The sequence below is a fragment of the Clupea harengus genome, chromosome 4 (genome assembly GCF_900700415.2).
Source record: "Clupea harengus chromosome 4, Ch_v2.0.2, whole genome shotgun sequence".
Taxonomy (NCBI): Eukaryota; Metazoa; Chordata; class Actinopteri; order Clupeiformes; family Clupeidae; genus Clupea; species Clupea harengus.
In genome coordinates, this window is record NC_045155.1 from 16,312,572 (window position 1) to 16,329,949 (window position 17,378).

Consider the following 17,378-nt stretch of genomic DNA (forward strand, 5'->3'; position numbering starts at 1 on the left):
GTACCATCCTCAAATTCATTTTGATAGCATATGTGAAGGACAGATAAACACCAATGTCTTTCCCACTAGCCATCCAGGATATGCACTATGTAGTTCTTTGTTCCAGGCTGGAACACCCTGCAAAAATGGAAGAAAAGCTTTCACAGCATGTCATTGCCAGCTATACTGCCAAAAGACAGCGGTTAGTGTGTAGGCAAGCCTCTATCAGAGCCAACTGGGCTGTTGGTCGTGTTTGCAATGTTTTTGCATGCCTTTTAGGTAGTTAGTTTGCTAGTTTTGGAACAGAACTACTTATTGCTGCTTTTATAGAGGATACATTTGGAACTTTAAAAAATGGGGAAACAACTGATTGACAGGCTGTGATTGTGTAATAATAAGGGTCCTTAATGGGAGTTGTAAAAAGGCAAAAGTTGCAAAGATAGTTTAGTTAGCAAGATCAGTCAACTTAGCTGACTAGCAAACTAAAGCGTGCATTTCCATAAAAGTGCCCTTAATTTTACCTAGCAAGGTTGAGCGCGCCTAAAAGACTGTTACCAATAAATGACATTAGCTTGCTAGTTAAAACGTAGTCATGTGAATGGTCGAGTAAACAGGCACATACTTGAACACTGGAGAAACAGAAAAACAAGGTTTCAACTCTTTGATGAAAATGTTATGTTAGCTTTAACGTTACTGTAACGTCAGTTATGTTTATGGTACTTGATATCTATGCTGCAAGGCAGCTAACATTAGCCATCAAAGTTAATGAACCTTATGGGTAGCAAGTAAAGTTAACGTGAAATGTGACTGGTTTGCGGTAAACTTCTTCATTTTATTTTAACATAACGCTAATGTATTGTTTTAGGGTAAAAAAAATCTACAGGGTTTAACGTCATATCAAAACGTTCTCTGTTAATACTCACCTAGCACACAATTTGATTTCTCCTTCCCTGCCTGGTCTAGCTGACATCTTTCCCACTGTCATGCGTTTGTGACGTGCCCTAGTTTGATGTTAATGGCCTGTGGTTTGTGTATATCTACTGCGGATATGTGAGCAAACACGTCTTGACTGAAGATACTTCTGAGTATTAACATTAAGTCTCATATTCCAGATATGGACCGATAACGCTCTGTGGGGTGTCATTAGAAGTAGGCCATCTTGTAAAAATATCTCTGGATACACGCCTTTCTCCCAGTGTCATCAATGATTTGCTGCACCATTTCCCTGTGCCTTAAGATTGATTATAATACTGGTAGATGAAATCAAGCATTCTGATTGGTTGAAAGGAGGTCACGGGGTGTACTGTATTGAGCCATAATGTACTATACAGCTGTTTACATTTACCTGAGCGTTCCATATCAGTGCGCACTCGAAATATACTACCTTAGTTAGAGAAAAAATGGCGGACCAAATCTCCGTAGATCATCTTATTTGTACCTAAAAGTTTTAAGTTTTACTTTTTTTTGCTTAGATTTTTAGAAAGTTACCGAGAAATAGACACTGTACAATATAAAAACCCCATTATTTTAACTGAAAAATACGTCTAAGAGGATTTGCGAGGTGTATGAGCACCTATCAAAGGTTAGCATGCTACTAGCCGTTAGCGATTAGCAATTCCTCTGTGTTTTTGCAAAGCATCTGCCCCAACTTTCTTTTCCCGACATTTACATTTATCTTGTACATAATCCATCCCCATAAACCGGATATTTCAAGAGTAGAGATGCCTTTCAATATGCAGTTGCAGGATGGGTGAACGACACCAAGATATGGCATTTGGAGACAAAAACAATATGTATGAGATCACAGGACATGTATCCTGGATCTTATCAAAGCTAACCGTTCCTGAGCAAGCAAGAGTGCCAATATGGGCTAACGAGTTGTAGCCAAATCCCAAAGGGCTAAACAGCTTGCTAGTTATTAGCACTCTAGCTTGCTCAGGAGAGTTTAGCTCTAACAAGACACAGCAATTATTCATGATTGTATCAATTGTATATCTAGGTTTTCTCTGGCTACTGTTGTCGCATCCATCAGCACAACATATCCCGGGCATTTTGAACTTTCTGTGGGTTGTGACCGTAAACAGCTCGCTAACTTATACCACTTTAGCTTACAGGAGAGTGTAGGCTAACAAACGTGATGTTCCCAATGCTGTTTGTCTGTTGCATAGCAACAGCCACACATTCGGGGACTATTTTCTCTAGAGTCTAGGCTACTGAAATGCGATACATAACGTTTGGTGGCTATTACAACTATTTTGCGCTGAAAGGCAGCTTACTATTTAGTTACTATTTATAATGGTACAAAGTTGTACTTTTATTTAAGCAATAAGGTACGAGAGGCAGTACTGTATCGTCAATAATGTACTGTGCAAGGGTTTGCCGGCCCTCCGCTTCGCGTCGGGCCTAACAACACCCTTGAACAGTACATTATTGACGATACAGTACTGCCTCTCGTACCTTATTGCTTAAATAAAAGTACAACTTTGTACCGTTTGCTGTCAGCAGTGGCGGATTAAGGTGGTCATGGGCCCCTAGGCGACTGTTTGTGTGCCGCCGCCCCCCTTACTTTACCAGTTCTGCTGTGGCAAAATCACAACCTCTTTACAGACATACAAATCAAACTGCTGAAAAACTCAAATGAAAAATTCATTAAACAGCAGCAGCACGTAATAACAGCAATAATGCAACAGCAGCAAAATTATTAACATTAAATACGTATTCCTATCTGTTTTTCTTCTTAGTTCCACTGGCAGAGAAGTCCTTAATGATGCTGGCAAAATCCAATTAGATTTTTCGCACAGTGTGTCCTCATATGTTCATGAATTGTATCCCAGCATGCAGCAGCAACAGGTTTTTTTTTATTTCATTTTTTAATTCAGGTACAAATACAAAAAATAATGAATTAATACATTTCAAAGTCTCTTTCCATTCACATATATATTACAAAACTTTACCACATTAGAAAGTTAACAAGGGATTAACTAGTCACAACAAATGTTTCCTTCTATCAAAATAGTTTTCAATTGCCTGGCTTTATTCCCATTCTATCAAGGGATCTATATTAGCAGCAGGTTAGGTGAGGCAGTCATGGAGGGATTTGTGGTGGCTGGGACATGGCTAACTTTAATTCCTGCCTTGTTGGTGGTTGGTCTTTGTCATAGATAATCCCGTTGCAGTTGTTTCAACCACGATCAATATTTTTCTTTTCTCTGAAGTACATTTAAACAAAATAAAAAATATTCTGGCCTTGTACACAGAGCCCTTTCAAATTAAACAAAGGTCCGCAATTACCACCTTGAGGACCATTTCTGTACAGGGGTACATTTCTGACAACCGTACCTTTGGGTACAGAAATGATACCTCTATTTCTCTGTGTGCACATATTATATTTATGTTATTTTTATAAATGAGCTCCAAAATAATATCAGCAGTTCCTTCATCTCATTTGTCTTTGTGCATTAATTTGTGTGTGTGTGTGTGTGTGTGTGTGTGTGTGTGTGTGTGTGTGTGTGTGTGTGTGTGTGTGTGTGTGTGTGTGTGTGTGTGTGTGTGCATGCATATGCATTAGGCCCAAAGGCATAGGGGGTGGATGGCCTGCTGTCAGAACTGATGTGTGTTGGAAGCTCTTGGGAAGGGAGAAGGAATTTAGGGGAGGCCAGAGAAAAGAGAAAGAGGGAGTGAAGATGGGGGTGGGTGATTACATCTATGCGTCTTCAACTATATGCACAAAGTGAGTGATGCTACTGCTATGTTGTGAAGGGGAGATGTTCATGCTCTAAAGGTTTATGTAATCTGGCCATTTAATTAAGAAAAAATAATAAATGTTCCGTTTCTGTAGAGGACAAAACAAGGATTAGAAACTAGTGAACAGTACTTCTATTGTCTGGGCTTGGGTGATTGAAGCTTGGATTCGAATGCTCCCCCATTAAAGAACATTGACATGTGAGCTCCAACAGTCCTTCCAACACTCCAATATATTCGCAACACTCATCGATCACAGAAGTGCTAATGGCCAAATGTAGATATTTGTGTGGACCAAAGGTCTGTGTTATGCTTTGTTCATTATATAGTTAGACCGATGTGTGAATGATAACTGTTGGTTGTTTCATGAACAGCTTCTTTTGAGGAACGGTCCATATGGAGCTATGGTGTGTAGATTTTCAGAGGCCTTGTGGATTGAATACACTCTGAACTACATTTGAATGGAAATACTATGTTAAATTTTGACTATTGTTCGACTATTGACTATATGTATTAGAAGTTGGGATGTGAATATCAAAAATGTATTCCCTTATGAGGAACAATTTTGAAAAACAAAGTAGCTAATAAACAGATTGCAGATCAAGCAAATTGAACATTTTAGGACAAACCGTGCCATTTATCAGAGCAGCTCAGTTTTGTCTCTCACTCATTTCACAACCCAATGGTCTGGATACTTGTATTTATCTTTATAGACATTACCTTGACAACAAAATATTTATATTAAAGTCATGTTTTTTTATATGAAGTCTAAAAATGTAGTATAATGGTTTACTGATATTAGCCTTCTGTCAGCCTAAGCTGGATGAGCCACAACCAGTCTGAATAGGTTACTCTCCCCTCTCTCTATATCCTGTGACAAAACACAGGTACATTTTAATTTGATGTCCAAATACGTGAGGAATGTGAGGATTTGCAATTCATTTAATCCACTTTTTTGGAACTTATTATCATATACTGTAATATGCAAGAGAAATATTACTGGGTTCAGTCTTTATGCAAGTTTTAATTATACTATATAATATATTCCTCTGTAGTCATATTAGTAAGTCTTCTCAAAGTGAAATTTGACTCACACTCTGACCACAAACTATTAATCATAGTAAATCCCAATTAATAAAAAAAGACAAAAAAGTTGTCTATTTACTCTTATTACCAGCATTCATCCATGAGCTCCTCAGTGTGACAAACAAAGTTGTTTTCTTTTTGACAAAGTGGCAGCTGTTGCTGGGCCTGCTGTTTTGTAACATGCTGGTTCCAGCATCCTCAAAGGTAATAATGCCCTACCAAATCAGCAGTGGCTCGCCTGTCCTTTGTCATAGCAGAACAAAAGGAGGAGAGTGGGAGGCCTCTAAAAATCACATGTGCTGCTTTGATTCACAACAGAAGCCTGTGTGCAGGAAACAAACAAACAAAAAGTAGTCAGAGATATGGTCCAAGGGCCAGATCATGTTTTTAAGCTTCAGTCAGAAAAAGACATACTGTATCATTTCTATTTTCATCTTTCAATTTTTCAATCTTAATTGACTCAAAGTGACAAATTAATCTAACAATCATATTCTGCCAACTCAGATGAAGGGATTCTCTGATTTTGTGTGAAGGATTTTATTACATTATATGCCATCAAAATAAATTAGTGTCTCCTATATCATAATTTACATTAATGTTCACAACAAGATTATTTTACACATATGCTACTGTTAAGACAAAGTTATTTTCAGAAACTCGGTTAGTTGTACTTTCAACACAATTGGCTCCACTAGTTCAGAACATGTGTCAGAAGCTGTCAGAACACGTGGAGAAAATTGTGTGGAAAATAAAACCAATTGAGTTTCTGAAAAGAACTTTGTCTTAACAGTAGCATGTGTAAAAGCATCTTCATTTGAACATGTTGAACATAAAATGAAACGATTTCATTCAATAAAATAAACATTAAGTCCCTTGTCCAGTAGACTAACTAAAAAGTTCTGAGAAAAGAACTGGAGACAGAGGGCACTGTTGTTGAATATGTATGGAGGACTGAAAAGAGGATGGGAGTGGGGAAGCAGTAGTTCTTGCTGCCACCACCAAAGTGCATTGTCCCCGGAGACAGAGGGGGAGAGTGACTGGTTTCCAGGCGGCTGCTGAGGCTGACAGTGGTCTGCGCTGGTTTGTTCACTCTCTCACTGCAGGCAGCTGGGCGGGTAAACTGAGAGTCCTCTCTTTGGAGACCAACTCAGTTTGTGTCCCTTTCAAACAACATTCATGAACTATGAATACATGCTAAATGAGAGGCCAGGACCCACCAGAGATTATAAGGGGGTAATTGTGGTTATTTTAGAAATGTACATTGTATGTATGTCTCTCTACTTTGCAGTATATGCTCTCAGCTTGCATATCATTATGTTCACAGGCCTGCTCTAGTATCAGAGTATTGTACAAGAATACATCTTCACTTTCAACTTCCAAGATCTCTGGAACCTAAGCATCAAATCCCAAATCTGCTGTTTTCTGTATCTCTATTTTGGTAATATCAAATATATTTCAGTTTCCATGTTTCAATGTTCCATGGAGACATTTATAAAAACATGCTTTAATACAAACACAAGTGTCTTGAATTGTTTCTTTACTGAATATGGTGATCCCATACCCGACCCAGGTCAGAAAATGTTCTCATTTTATTTAACAGTGCAAGACATATTTTAGTATTCCTAATAAAGTTTTATTGGAGCCTATTTATAAACAGTGGTACACTCCAGTATACTGGAAAGGATTCAATTAAAATGCTACAAGAGGTAGCATCCCTGTCTGAAATGCATTGTCTCTTTAACCAGGTATGCATAAACAGAGTAATTACGTATCACGTGTTGTGTGACAGAGACTATAGTGAAACTCTCTTAATGAAATAATTGCAGAGATTTTCTTTTCAGGATATCCTCCAAAAAACACAATAGTAAACATTTGTCTTAGTAAACATGATTAAAATAGGGCATGTAAAGCACAACTGTGAACACTTGGCTAACAGGCAGTTGTTTCTTACAACTACAGAACCGTGTCACAACACTGTAAGTTTGTGTCAGTTATGTACAGGACAAAAGGGAAGTTTAATGAATAGTCTGGAAAGAAGCACAAGCTGTTGAAAGGTTTGGGTGTGGGTGTTAGTGTGGGGGAAGGGCACAGGCGGGGGCTTTCTTTTTTTACATGTGTGATAAAAGTGGAAAGGGTCTTCACTACCTAGGAGAGGGTCAGTGTTTTATGAAACAATGTATCTGCACTGTTACAGTGTCAGCACATTAGACAGTTTGTATGTCATGCTTTTAACGGTAAGATAAAAGACTCAAAGACTAACTCTCAAGTCCCTTTCATATGTGATCCAGCGTTATTTATTCTAACCATCCATTCTTCTACGATTTTCTAGCCTACAATAAATTCCTGGCATTAAATACATTGCCATGCCATAGGCCAAATGCAGGTGATGAATACAATTTAATGCAAATATACATGTGATGCTTGTCGAAATAAAAGCGTAGTGCTGAACAAGTCCTTAACGTTGGTGTGAAATGTATGGCTTTCCACTCCCCCAGCCTCACGTTTAGGGTAATACTACAGATACATTCTCTAGCAACACTTAATTGGCTAACTTCACTGAGTGAACAGACAAGCCTTTACATTGGCCAATACAAACTCAGTTGAACTGAAATCCATAGGCTGTACGTTGCGTTACGATGAATATTTTAGAACAGGAAAGAAACCAATGACAATGTAGGCTACCCTGCAACTTAAAACGAAAATATCAAAAACATGCTAACATGCAATGACAAGACAGTTTTATCACCTCTTTAAGTCACTAACGAGTAAAACGGGAAATTGAGCTTGTATCAAAACAGTTGTTTGTGTCTAATTCGGCCCAGATTCCACATACCCCTTAGGTCTACCATATCGTTAGCATAGCCCAGACGAAGAGAGCGATACATATATATACACATATATATATATATATATAAATCAAATAGCGTTAACTATAAACTAGTTTAAAACTACAAGATTTCCTTGCACTTTTGGGGAATTTACAGGTGAAATTTCCTACTTGACTAGGTTTTAGCACCACCCACTTTTGTGATGAAAATTAATTAGACTGTCTAGCCCATAGAACTGCAAAGTTAACAATTTCAGAAGTGCACGCATCCATTTAAGCCACTGTATTTTACAATACGTTACCTACCGAATTTGTAAAAGAGTAGATTTAGAAGTGCATTAAACTACCCCCACGTGACTGTAGGCTACTGTTGCGCCATGAACGCGCAGAGATATGCTGAGTGAGCGCGCTCAGTGCAACAGCTGCATAGTGAGAGATTTGCAAACATTGAATGCAAGCAATCTGGCTGGCTAACAATTGGCTAACTTAGCTAACCAGGACAAAACTTCAGCGGACATTATAACGTTACTTATGATTAACTGACTTTACCATAGAATAGATTTCTATCAACCCTTGTTCTTATCGCAACTATACGATTCTCAGAACCTGTTAGGTGAGTTTCCCCATTCTGTTAGACACTCTAAACATTTAACGTAAACGTTATAGCTAGCCCAAGTAACTTTTAAATGTGTCTTTCTTACAGAACGGTTTTCTATAGTGTTCATTATGTATAACTCTAGTTATGGTTAATGTCTTCATTCATTTTCGTTAACATCAAGTTGAAAGTGGAAGCTGATGTGGAACTTTAGAGCTCCTCTTCTGCACTCAAAGCAGGAACTGTTTGTTGAATGCCCTTTTCATGCACTGAACTTCTATGGCTTAGTTCGCTTTTCTACCAGCATCAAAACAACAGAAAAGTTCGTAGTCGAAGTACTTTAACCCTAATTGTATAATAAGCGTGAGCTTGAGCACGTACCCAACATATAGCCTACCATCACTTATTTGTCGATTTACAATTGAGCTAAGCCTAATTGATCAAACGATTCACCAGAGTCCGTCTACTCTGAAATCAGCCTCATCCAGCTTTAGTATTGGGCAAGTGTAAGGGGGCATTGCTAGCAAGCTAGTAACTCTTTTGACCGTGTCTGTAAAACAGACAGGTATGGCCAACCTATTGGTCCAGTTCATGTACACAATTTTATCAAATCTATCCTAAACCAGTTTTTTTGTCATAGTTTTATTTGATTAGTAGTATTGGACATTGTATGTGATAACTACCAGGTGTCTTAATCTTTAAGTAATATTTACTACCATGCTAGGTAGCTAACCCAATAACCGTTGAATTAGGGCATCAATTGTCCTTCTCATCACGTTGTTGTAAGAGACCCTGGAAGAGCTCTGGAATAACACATGCAAGAATGAGATCAGGCAAATACTGAAGTTCGTTCTCTTAATTTGACAAACCTGCAGTATTTCACTGCTTGTTTACTGTGACACAAAATGTCAAAAATAAATTAATATTTTTTTTTGCTGTGGATGGGGCATTTGGTCACCTCGTAGTTGTAGTATATTCGGTCGTATTTGCCTTGTGACTTATTGCCTTTACTGTGTTTACATTACATTTCAATTCTGTGTATTTTTGAATATCGGAACGTTAACCGTTGTGGGTATGCAGAACAACCTGGGGCCACTTATCACAAATGGAAGAATAACTTTAACTTTGTTCCAAACACGTCTCAACGCACGTGTCAGGAAGTGAATTCATATCAGATCATCTTAGTGTTTTTCTAGAGAATTTCTAATAGGGGAGACGGGCTCTGGTTCCACCTAGAGGGGGACGAATGATCAGGTAGGCTCCACATGAGAGTCTAAATTTAGTGATTTGCCTGTAGCCTATTTCTGAGGTGTAATATTGGTTTAATTCGTGTAATACATGCAAATCATTGTCAGAGAGGGTTCCTGGAGATCATACCGTTAAGCAGTTACAACAATAGTAGATAGTTATCTTAACGTTGACGTTCAGCGTTATGGATAGAGTAGACCGAATTTGAAAACTATAAGTCACCACCGTTCTGTTTTATGTAAGTGGAAGGTTTGCTATAGTTATCCTATAGAATAGAAGCCATCGATTCACGAGAAACAAAGCGTTTCAAGACTTCCGTTTCACAGTTTGTAGCGAACTGTCTTCGTGAGTCTTTAAATACCAATGACTCTTAAGTTGTCCTTGCAAAAGAAAACAAAAAGTTATTTTGAGATCCAGTCAAAGACAACATTTTGAGATTATATATTTGAATAGGGCAGTTCTGGAATGTATGAGTTGAAGACGTAAGATCACCGTCGATCTCAAGTGGCCAACCACGACACAACGTAGGTGCTGTGGCGTAAATTTGAATACGCTTGTGTTGGGTAGGCACAAACATGCTCGGTTACGTATGATGATGTGTTATAGGTCTGGCATATCGAATTGTCTCATAACAACGAAAAGTGAGTAAACTGTAATGCAATGGATTGCATCGGCGAGAGAACCACCCGTTTGAAGATTGTGTGAATTGCTCATTTCTTTGAAATGTTCTGTCTGCTGATGGTTTCTATTCTCTCTATCTTTGACTTATTAACACACTGTTATCAATGCTTTAGTGAGATTGGCCCTAGGAACAAGTTAAACCAGGAGTTTGCATTACTGCTTTGGCGTGTACACTCGATTTTCTAACGTTTCAGATATATTACACATTAATACATTTTAATGTAACCACATAACAAATGCTCTTTCCATTATGAACTATTTAGGAAGCTCAGTGTTTGTGGAGCTTAATTCGACATGTTGACCTCTAATTCAAAGAGCTTTCTTTCTAGAAGTTACTGAAGTGGAACTGCCAAGTATGCTACAAAAGGAAACCATTTGATTTCAAGTGACACTGGCCATGGTTAATCAAGAAATTGGCTGTTTTTTTGCTAGACATGGTCTCTTAGACATGCTTTAAAGAAAGCTGTTTGTCCAACTCCACCTTGCCTAATGTTTTACCCAGATAAACATTTTAGTGCCAAAAATTACCCTATAGTATTCCAATATAGTAGCATCCACATATCCGAGGCATCTATACATTTTTATTTCATATTTGAACTGTTTTTAAAAAAAGTTAGCATTTAATGTAAGCCTGTGCTTTTCAGTATTTGGTATGCCTGCCATTTGTTTTGGTTACACCTTAAACACAGCCTGGTATGCACCACGGTGGTATTAAATAGGCCTGAGAGATTGACGGATTAGCATATCACCTCACCTTTATTTGCAGTTTCTTAGCGCCTGGTTTAAGGCTAGGAAGGGAGTCAATTTGGCATTGGCTTCTTTGTTTCAGCAAGCTCTCAATTGTGGGCACAACGGGAAATTCAGTCACCTGAGATGTATTTCTCTCCTTTTGGCAAAAATAGAAAATAATTGACACTGAATGGGTAATGAATATAAAGTAATTTAAGAGATTGAATTGCCATTTGGAAAGCATTCTAATAACACAATCAAGAGATATACTTACTCAGAGTCTGTGCAGAGAATTGCTCTTGCTAAGATTATTCATCTCTAGTATTTGTCTAGCATGGAGGTGTTGGCAGAAGTAACCAGAACAAACCTGTTCCTGTGGTGATTGATTTCCTTAAGCTTACTTCTAAAAGTGAGAATGTGAAACTTTGAGGCAACAGCTTGATTTCTCAAGATACTTGCTGCTGTGTAAAATAATAGGGGTTCTTACGTTTTGTAGTGTTATGCCTATACATAGAACAGTCTCTGATTTAGCAAAATGTTAGACACATCTTTGCTTGAATTGCACCTTTGTATCAAAAGAAAGACTATGCGATTGTGAGTAATGTCTTCAGGCTCCTGGTTTGTTTCTCTGTGTATTCACAACAACATATCTGTGTGTTTATTCAGGCTAGGAGTACTGGACCATAACACCAGGGGGGGACATCACGTAATCAGAAGATCTCATCCAACACTGACCCTTCTTCACATCAAGCCTAATTGCCTCAGTTTTTCCACTTTTTTATAACATCATGGCTAGCTGTAGAACCATGCTCCAACTTCTCTGGCAACAGTTAAACTGACTTTTCTGACATGACTTTTAACTGAAGTGAGGGGAGAGAAAAAAATCCTTTATTGTCTATCCAGAGACTTCCTACTTTGACCATACATTGGAAGGCATTTGTAGTACTTTTTCAGTCAAGTAAGGGTGAAGAGGCATTCAGTCAAGCTGCAGTACCACTGGAGTTCGACTTTTGAGTTGCGGAAAGATGCCCACTCACCCACTAATCCCATTTATGGAGAGTCCTGATGGATTAGGACAGGACTTCCTCAGCAGCAGCAGTGCCAATATGCCTGGTGCCAGCTCCAGCATGACACCCCATGCCAGCCTTGCACAGAAGAGCGATGTCCAGGTAGTAGGCACCACCCTACCAATGGACTGCATGTTTTGTGAACAGAGCTTTCAGCAGCATGAGGAGCTGGGGCCACATGTATTGTCCGAGCACCCCACCACACTATTTGGCCCAGCTGTTTTACGGGTGGAGGCCGAGTTCCGCACCCCTGGGGAACGGCCACGTCCCAAGCAACAAAATGTTTGCGGCCCAAATAGTCTCGAGGAGGAGCCGCTGAGCTGTGTGGTGTGTGGACAGGAAGTGGTAGACTCTGCTGACCTGGAGATTCATATGAAGAGCCACAAGGACTGTTACAGCTACTGCTGCTCAATATGTGGCCGCCGTTTCAAGGAGCCCTGGTTCCTCAAGAACCATATGCGCACACATGGCGGGAAGGTGCGTGGCCGAACCCTACAAGACCCTGACGGTCCAGTCACCATCAATGAGGTTGTGCAGGACCAACCCCCGCCCACTGTGGTGTCGCCCTACCGGTTGTGCATGATTTGTGGATTTTTCTTTGCTGACATTAAGGCACTTTCTGAGCACAGCAGGGTACACTGCCACAAGCCAGAGTCATGTGAGGAAGAGGAGGAAGGGCCTTGTGAAAAACGCCCAGACCATGCTGAAGAGACCCCTACCTCCCAGGATGCATTCCTGGGGATGTTCCAGCTGCAGCCAGCAGCTCAGACCTTCGAGCAACAGGCCAGCCGAGGCATCGCCCTCAACCCCTTCAACACCTACCAGGCCTGGCAGCTGGCCACCAAGGGGAAAATTACAACAGGGGTGAACGTGGCTAAAGAGCTCAGCCCGGACTCCATATCAGACAATGAGGATTCCTGCTCAGACAAGGAGGAGCTTGGTAGGATCTGGGGCTCTGGACAAGGGGGGAGAGAGGAGAGAGCCGGAAAGGATGGCCTCCGCAGTCAGCTGAAACCCGGCGGAGCTGAGACACCATCTCCAGAGCCAGACCAGAAAAGCCTCAGGAAGGACAAGCCCACACACTGCCAGGACTGTGGAAAGACTTTCCGCACCTACCACCAGCTGGTATTGCATTCTCGTATCCACAAGAGGGAGCGGGTCGGAGCGGAGAGCCCGACCCCTTCTCTGGATGGGAAGGCCTACAGCACCGGCTCGGCGGACAGCACAGTGTTGGACAGAGCAGACGAGTATGCAGAAGAGGGCTGTGAGGATGGCAGGCGAGGTCACAACTTCCTTTCAGGTAAGATGGTGGCCTTACACACACATCTGCACTGCTGTAACCATCCAAAAAACACTTTCCTAACATTTGGTGCATCCAAGTGTGGTGGGTTAGCCTTTTCATGTCTTTTATAGAAACATGCACTTTCATAGAAATATATCTGAAAATACAGAATTTATTAAAACAAACTTACATTAAATGTAAAGCAATAAGCTAAATAGGGACTGTGTTTTGCACTGCTTATTCAAAAACAAAAACTAAATATAGCTGCAGGCAGCAATGGCGGGTTCCTCCTCAACATTCCAATCATTACAAAATTGACATGACACTGACATGTATTTCATACATGTACACAACATTGGACAGATAATTGGATCAATGGCTGATTTGAAGTCATTTTTTTTTAATTATTCACAAATTGTCACTGTCGAGAAATATCCATGCTGGTGACATTATAGGTTCTTGAGACTTTTTTGTTTCCCATGAGCAATAAGTCATGGGTACCAAGTTTTAGACATTTTGGACTGACAGGGTTAAAATGCCACCCTTTTGAAAGTGACAACTTTGAAGCGTGTTCTGTCAGGCCACCTGTGCTCTGGTCAGGCCCTTAATGCAGAGATCCATTCTTTAAAAGCTTTGATTACAACAATAACTGTATGAAAGTGAGGATACACTTCACTAAAGGACGTTTGTAGGTTATGTACTACTACTGCTTGCTCTGCCCACACACTTTCCCCATCCATGCTGTTTCCCTCTTTCCCAGTGCAGGTCACGCCAAGGGATAAATGCGGCGGCCGCATGAGGATTAGAAGTAGCCTAAAAAACATAGTCCCACACAATAACACTGTTTTCAAAATTTCCCAAAACTGGTTAAAAATCCATGGTTATAGGAACTCTCCCTGAATTGACATCTCTCTAGTCTCAGTCATACACAACTGACAAGAGGCATGCAGTGAACTGGACCAAGGTACAGCTAATGTCCAGCTGTTTGCAAGTGTACCTTGTGATGGTACAGCAGCTTGACAATACTTTATCATGGTCAGACTCTCTCATCCCATTTAACTACACAACATGCACAATCAGGGTGACCAACAGTATTATTAACATGAAAGCTTGTCTCGGGGGGTCATGCATCTCACTACAAGCTTTTGATTAAACGTGAGGACCCTGTTAGCAAGTTATTTCTATTCATGTTTTGTTTGTGATTGAATGGTAATGTCAGCTAGCTAAAAACAATGTTAGTTAGCTTGGCTAAAATGGTTTTTATAGCAACAAATCAGATCAATGGAACTTTATTCAGAAAGGGGGGTTGGATGGAACATATACAGTAAAGGTGAAATGGTAGGCATTGTTCTGCCTTGAAGCTGCATGCGCATTCTCATTGTTTGTAACCACCAACCCATCTAAATGTAAAGATAATATCCAAGCTAGCAATTTTGCCAAATTTGACTGCAACTTTTTAGCATTGTAGGGCAAACACACTCACTGCAAAGTGTACTAAAACGTGTCACCAGGTTAGCAAGCCTAGCATAACCAAGGCTCAAAATACAGATATAACTCCAAAATAATAACGCACACAAAACAGGCCCTTAAGCTAAACAAAACAGAAAGAAATAAAACAATGAGAAACTAATGTGGGAAAAACAGTGGCAGTTGCTGGACACTACCTGTGGTAGAAATGCCCGTATTAGTTACACAATAGCAACAGCATCATTATATAAATGTTCTTAACTTATGTAACAAAACATACCGAGGGCTGTTGAATTGTAACCTCGCTGCTCAACACTCGTCCACAGTCACGTCAACGGCTGAGGAGTCTGTCGCTATGTGGTAAAAACATTAGGCTACAGCTCACCAGGTTGAACACCATGCAAATATGCTAGCTACTATGGATGTAGTAAGAGAGTTGCCAGCCTACCTGAAGTACACGTAGCTAATGCCTAAAGCATTCAGTAAACCTCGCAGCAAATAATTGACTCCATTACAACACGGCAATTTAAACTATTGCAGGTCTTATTAAAGTAGCATAACGGAACAATTGCTAACGATATGCTAGCGGCTAAAACTAACGAAATCTCTTGAAATGTGCTGACTTTGACATTATGACAAACTAGTTAGTCAACAACTGTCCTAACACAGTCAAACACCAAGCAAGTGCAACATACAAGACGGCAAATAAGCTACTTACTAGTTCAGCAGACAGTAGAAATTGGGCGGCTTCAGGCAAACCTACATTTAGCAGTAATATGCCTACGGACCCTGGTATGGCAATGGCACGCAGGCGATTCTCCATAAGCTAGCAATTTTGCCAAATTTGACTGCAACTTTTTAGCATTGTAGGGCAAACACACTCACTGCAAAGTAGGGCTGTCAAAATTGCTCAAAAATGACGTTCGAATATTCCCTTTAAAAAAACACATATATTCAAACATATTCGAATATCTGGTTGCGCATTAAGGCACGTGAATAACAGGATAAATTAATACAACGAGACATAACTACTTGTATAGGTAATTTATTTAAGTTTTAACATATTTAACAACATATTACCTACACAAAAATAAGTAAATTAACTAATGGCCAAGACCGTAGACCTTGGCCTCTCACTCGCACACACACGCACTCTTTCTTTCTTTCTCTCTCTCTCCCTCCCTTATCGTCGCGCCCTCTGCATCGGTTTAAATGAACGACAACAATAAACAAATGCTGAGTGCTGATCAAGAGTTTCGTGCAAGCAATTTAAGGTCGCGATTCTTGTCCCAAATATGGCAGGCTTCATTCAGTGATTGAAACTAATATTATTAACATTAATTGAAGTTTTACAGTATAGAACCGACATTGAACGCTCCGAGCGAGCTGGGCTGTGGTAAACATGACACTTTTCCTTGGCATGAAACGGCAAATAATCAAACCAGTGCATGAAGCTGTTGCAGCCTATCTAATCTATTTTATTCGTGCAATATACAGTCAGTACAGTAGCGACTAGCTCACACATTGAACGCTCCGAGCGAGCTGGGCTGTGGTAAACATGAAACTTTTCCTTGGCATGAAACGGCAAATAATCAAACCAGTGCATGAAGCTGTTGCAGCCTATCTAATCTATTTTATTCATGCAATATACAGTCAGTACAGTAGCGACTAGCTCACACAAGTAATGTTTCTGTTAACGTAAAATAAAATGAGATACGGTACCTCGGTTCCAGTGCTTCACAGAACTCCATGAAGCCTATCCCATCCACCACAGTGATCGGCCTCATGTCCTTTCATATGAACGAAATCATTTTTTGCGTGCAGGCCTCCTGTCGTGCCGCAGACAACGAACTTGTGGCGGACGGCGCAAAATATGTATCCAGTCGTGGCTGTTTCGCTGAAGTTCCACATATTAGGCCATATTCACTTGGGTGCACATTTTGGAGATGTAGCCTCAAGTTGCTAGTTGTTGAATGGTTAGCTAACTCTAGCTTGACTTAGCTTACACACTAGTTTAGCTGTAGGCTCAACAAGTTTACAATCAACTGACCAAAATCCGAAACATTTCCAGACATAACTCTTTAGATTTTGGGGGGTTACAATCACTTTCTCTGCTGCGGTCAAGCTGGGTTCTGCACCTCCAACTCCAAAAAGGAGGACAAATATGCGTCCGGCTTGATGCTGCGCCGAACAGTGCATTAAAAATCCGGACGTCTGGTCACCCTAATCATAACTGGGTCCTAAAGCTACCCGGTTACATTACACTGGAAATTAGCCAAGCATGCCTGTTTCAAATATTCACCAAAAATCTACTTTTCATCTTACAGTCAACTTTTTTTCAGATTTGTGTACTAAACATTCTCAAGTGTCTTCATATGAACTTGTGATTGAATCAGAGTATCACTTTTTGAATGAAAACTGTGTAAAGCATTATTTTAGCGTTAGCGATTAATGCAATTTGCTTTATATCAATCATTTTTGAAGATATGAAGTTGCCTTTGCACATGGGGACATGTTGTAGTGTCTTCCACGTGCATACCAAGTTTGGTGTTGATATCTGAAACATTTGCTGAGACATGACAATTTGTCACTGTATAGAAAAATCCATGCTGCAGACTTACCAATGGGATATTCAATTTGAAATGCAATACTGTCAGGATCCACAAGGGCCTTGGC

General features: G+C 40.1%; 1 protein-coding gene across 1 annotated transcript in view; it reads left to right on the plus strand.

Annotated features, from left to right (window-relative positions):
* The first annotated feature begins 8,036 nt into the window (after positions 1-8,036).
* The window catches only part of znf217 (zinc finger protein 217), a 14,935-nt gene continuing 5,593 nt past the window's right edge, over positions 8,037-17,378 (plus strand). The window contains exons 1-2 of the mRNA XM_031566414.2: positions 8,037-8,246; positions 11,553-13,253. Coding sequence (XP_031422274.1) covers positions 11,912-13,253 — 1,342 coding nt within the window. The 5' untranslated portion in view covers positions 8,037-8,246; positions 11,553-11,911. The remainder of the gene's footprint in view (positions 8,247-11,552; positions 13,254-17,378) is intronic.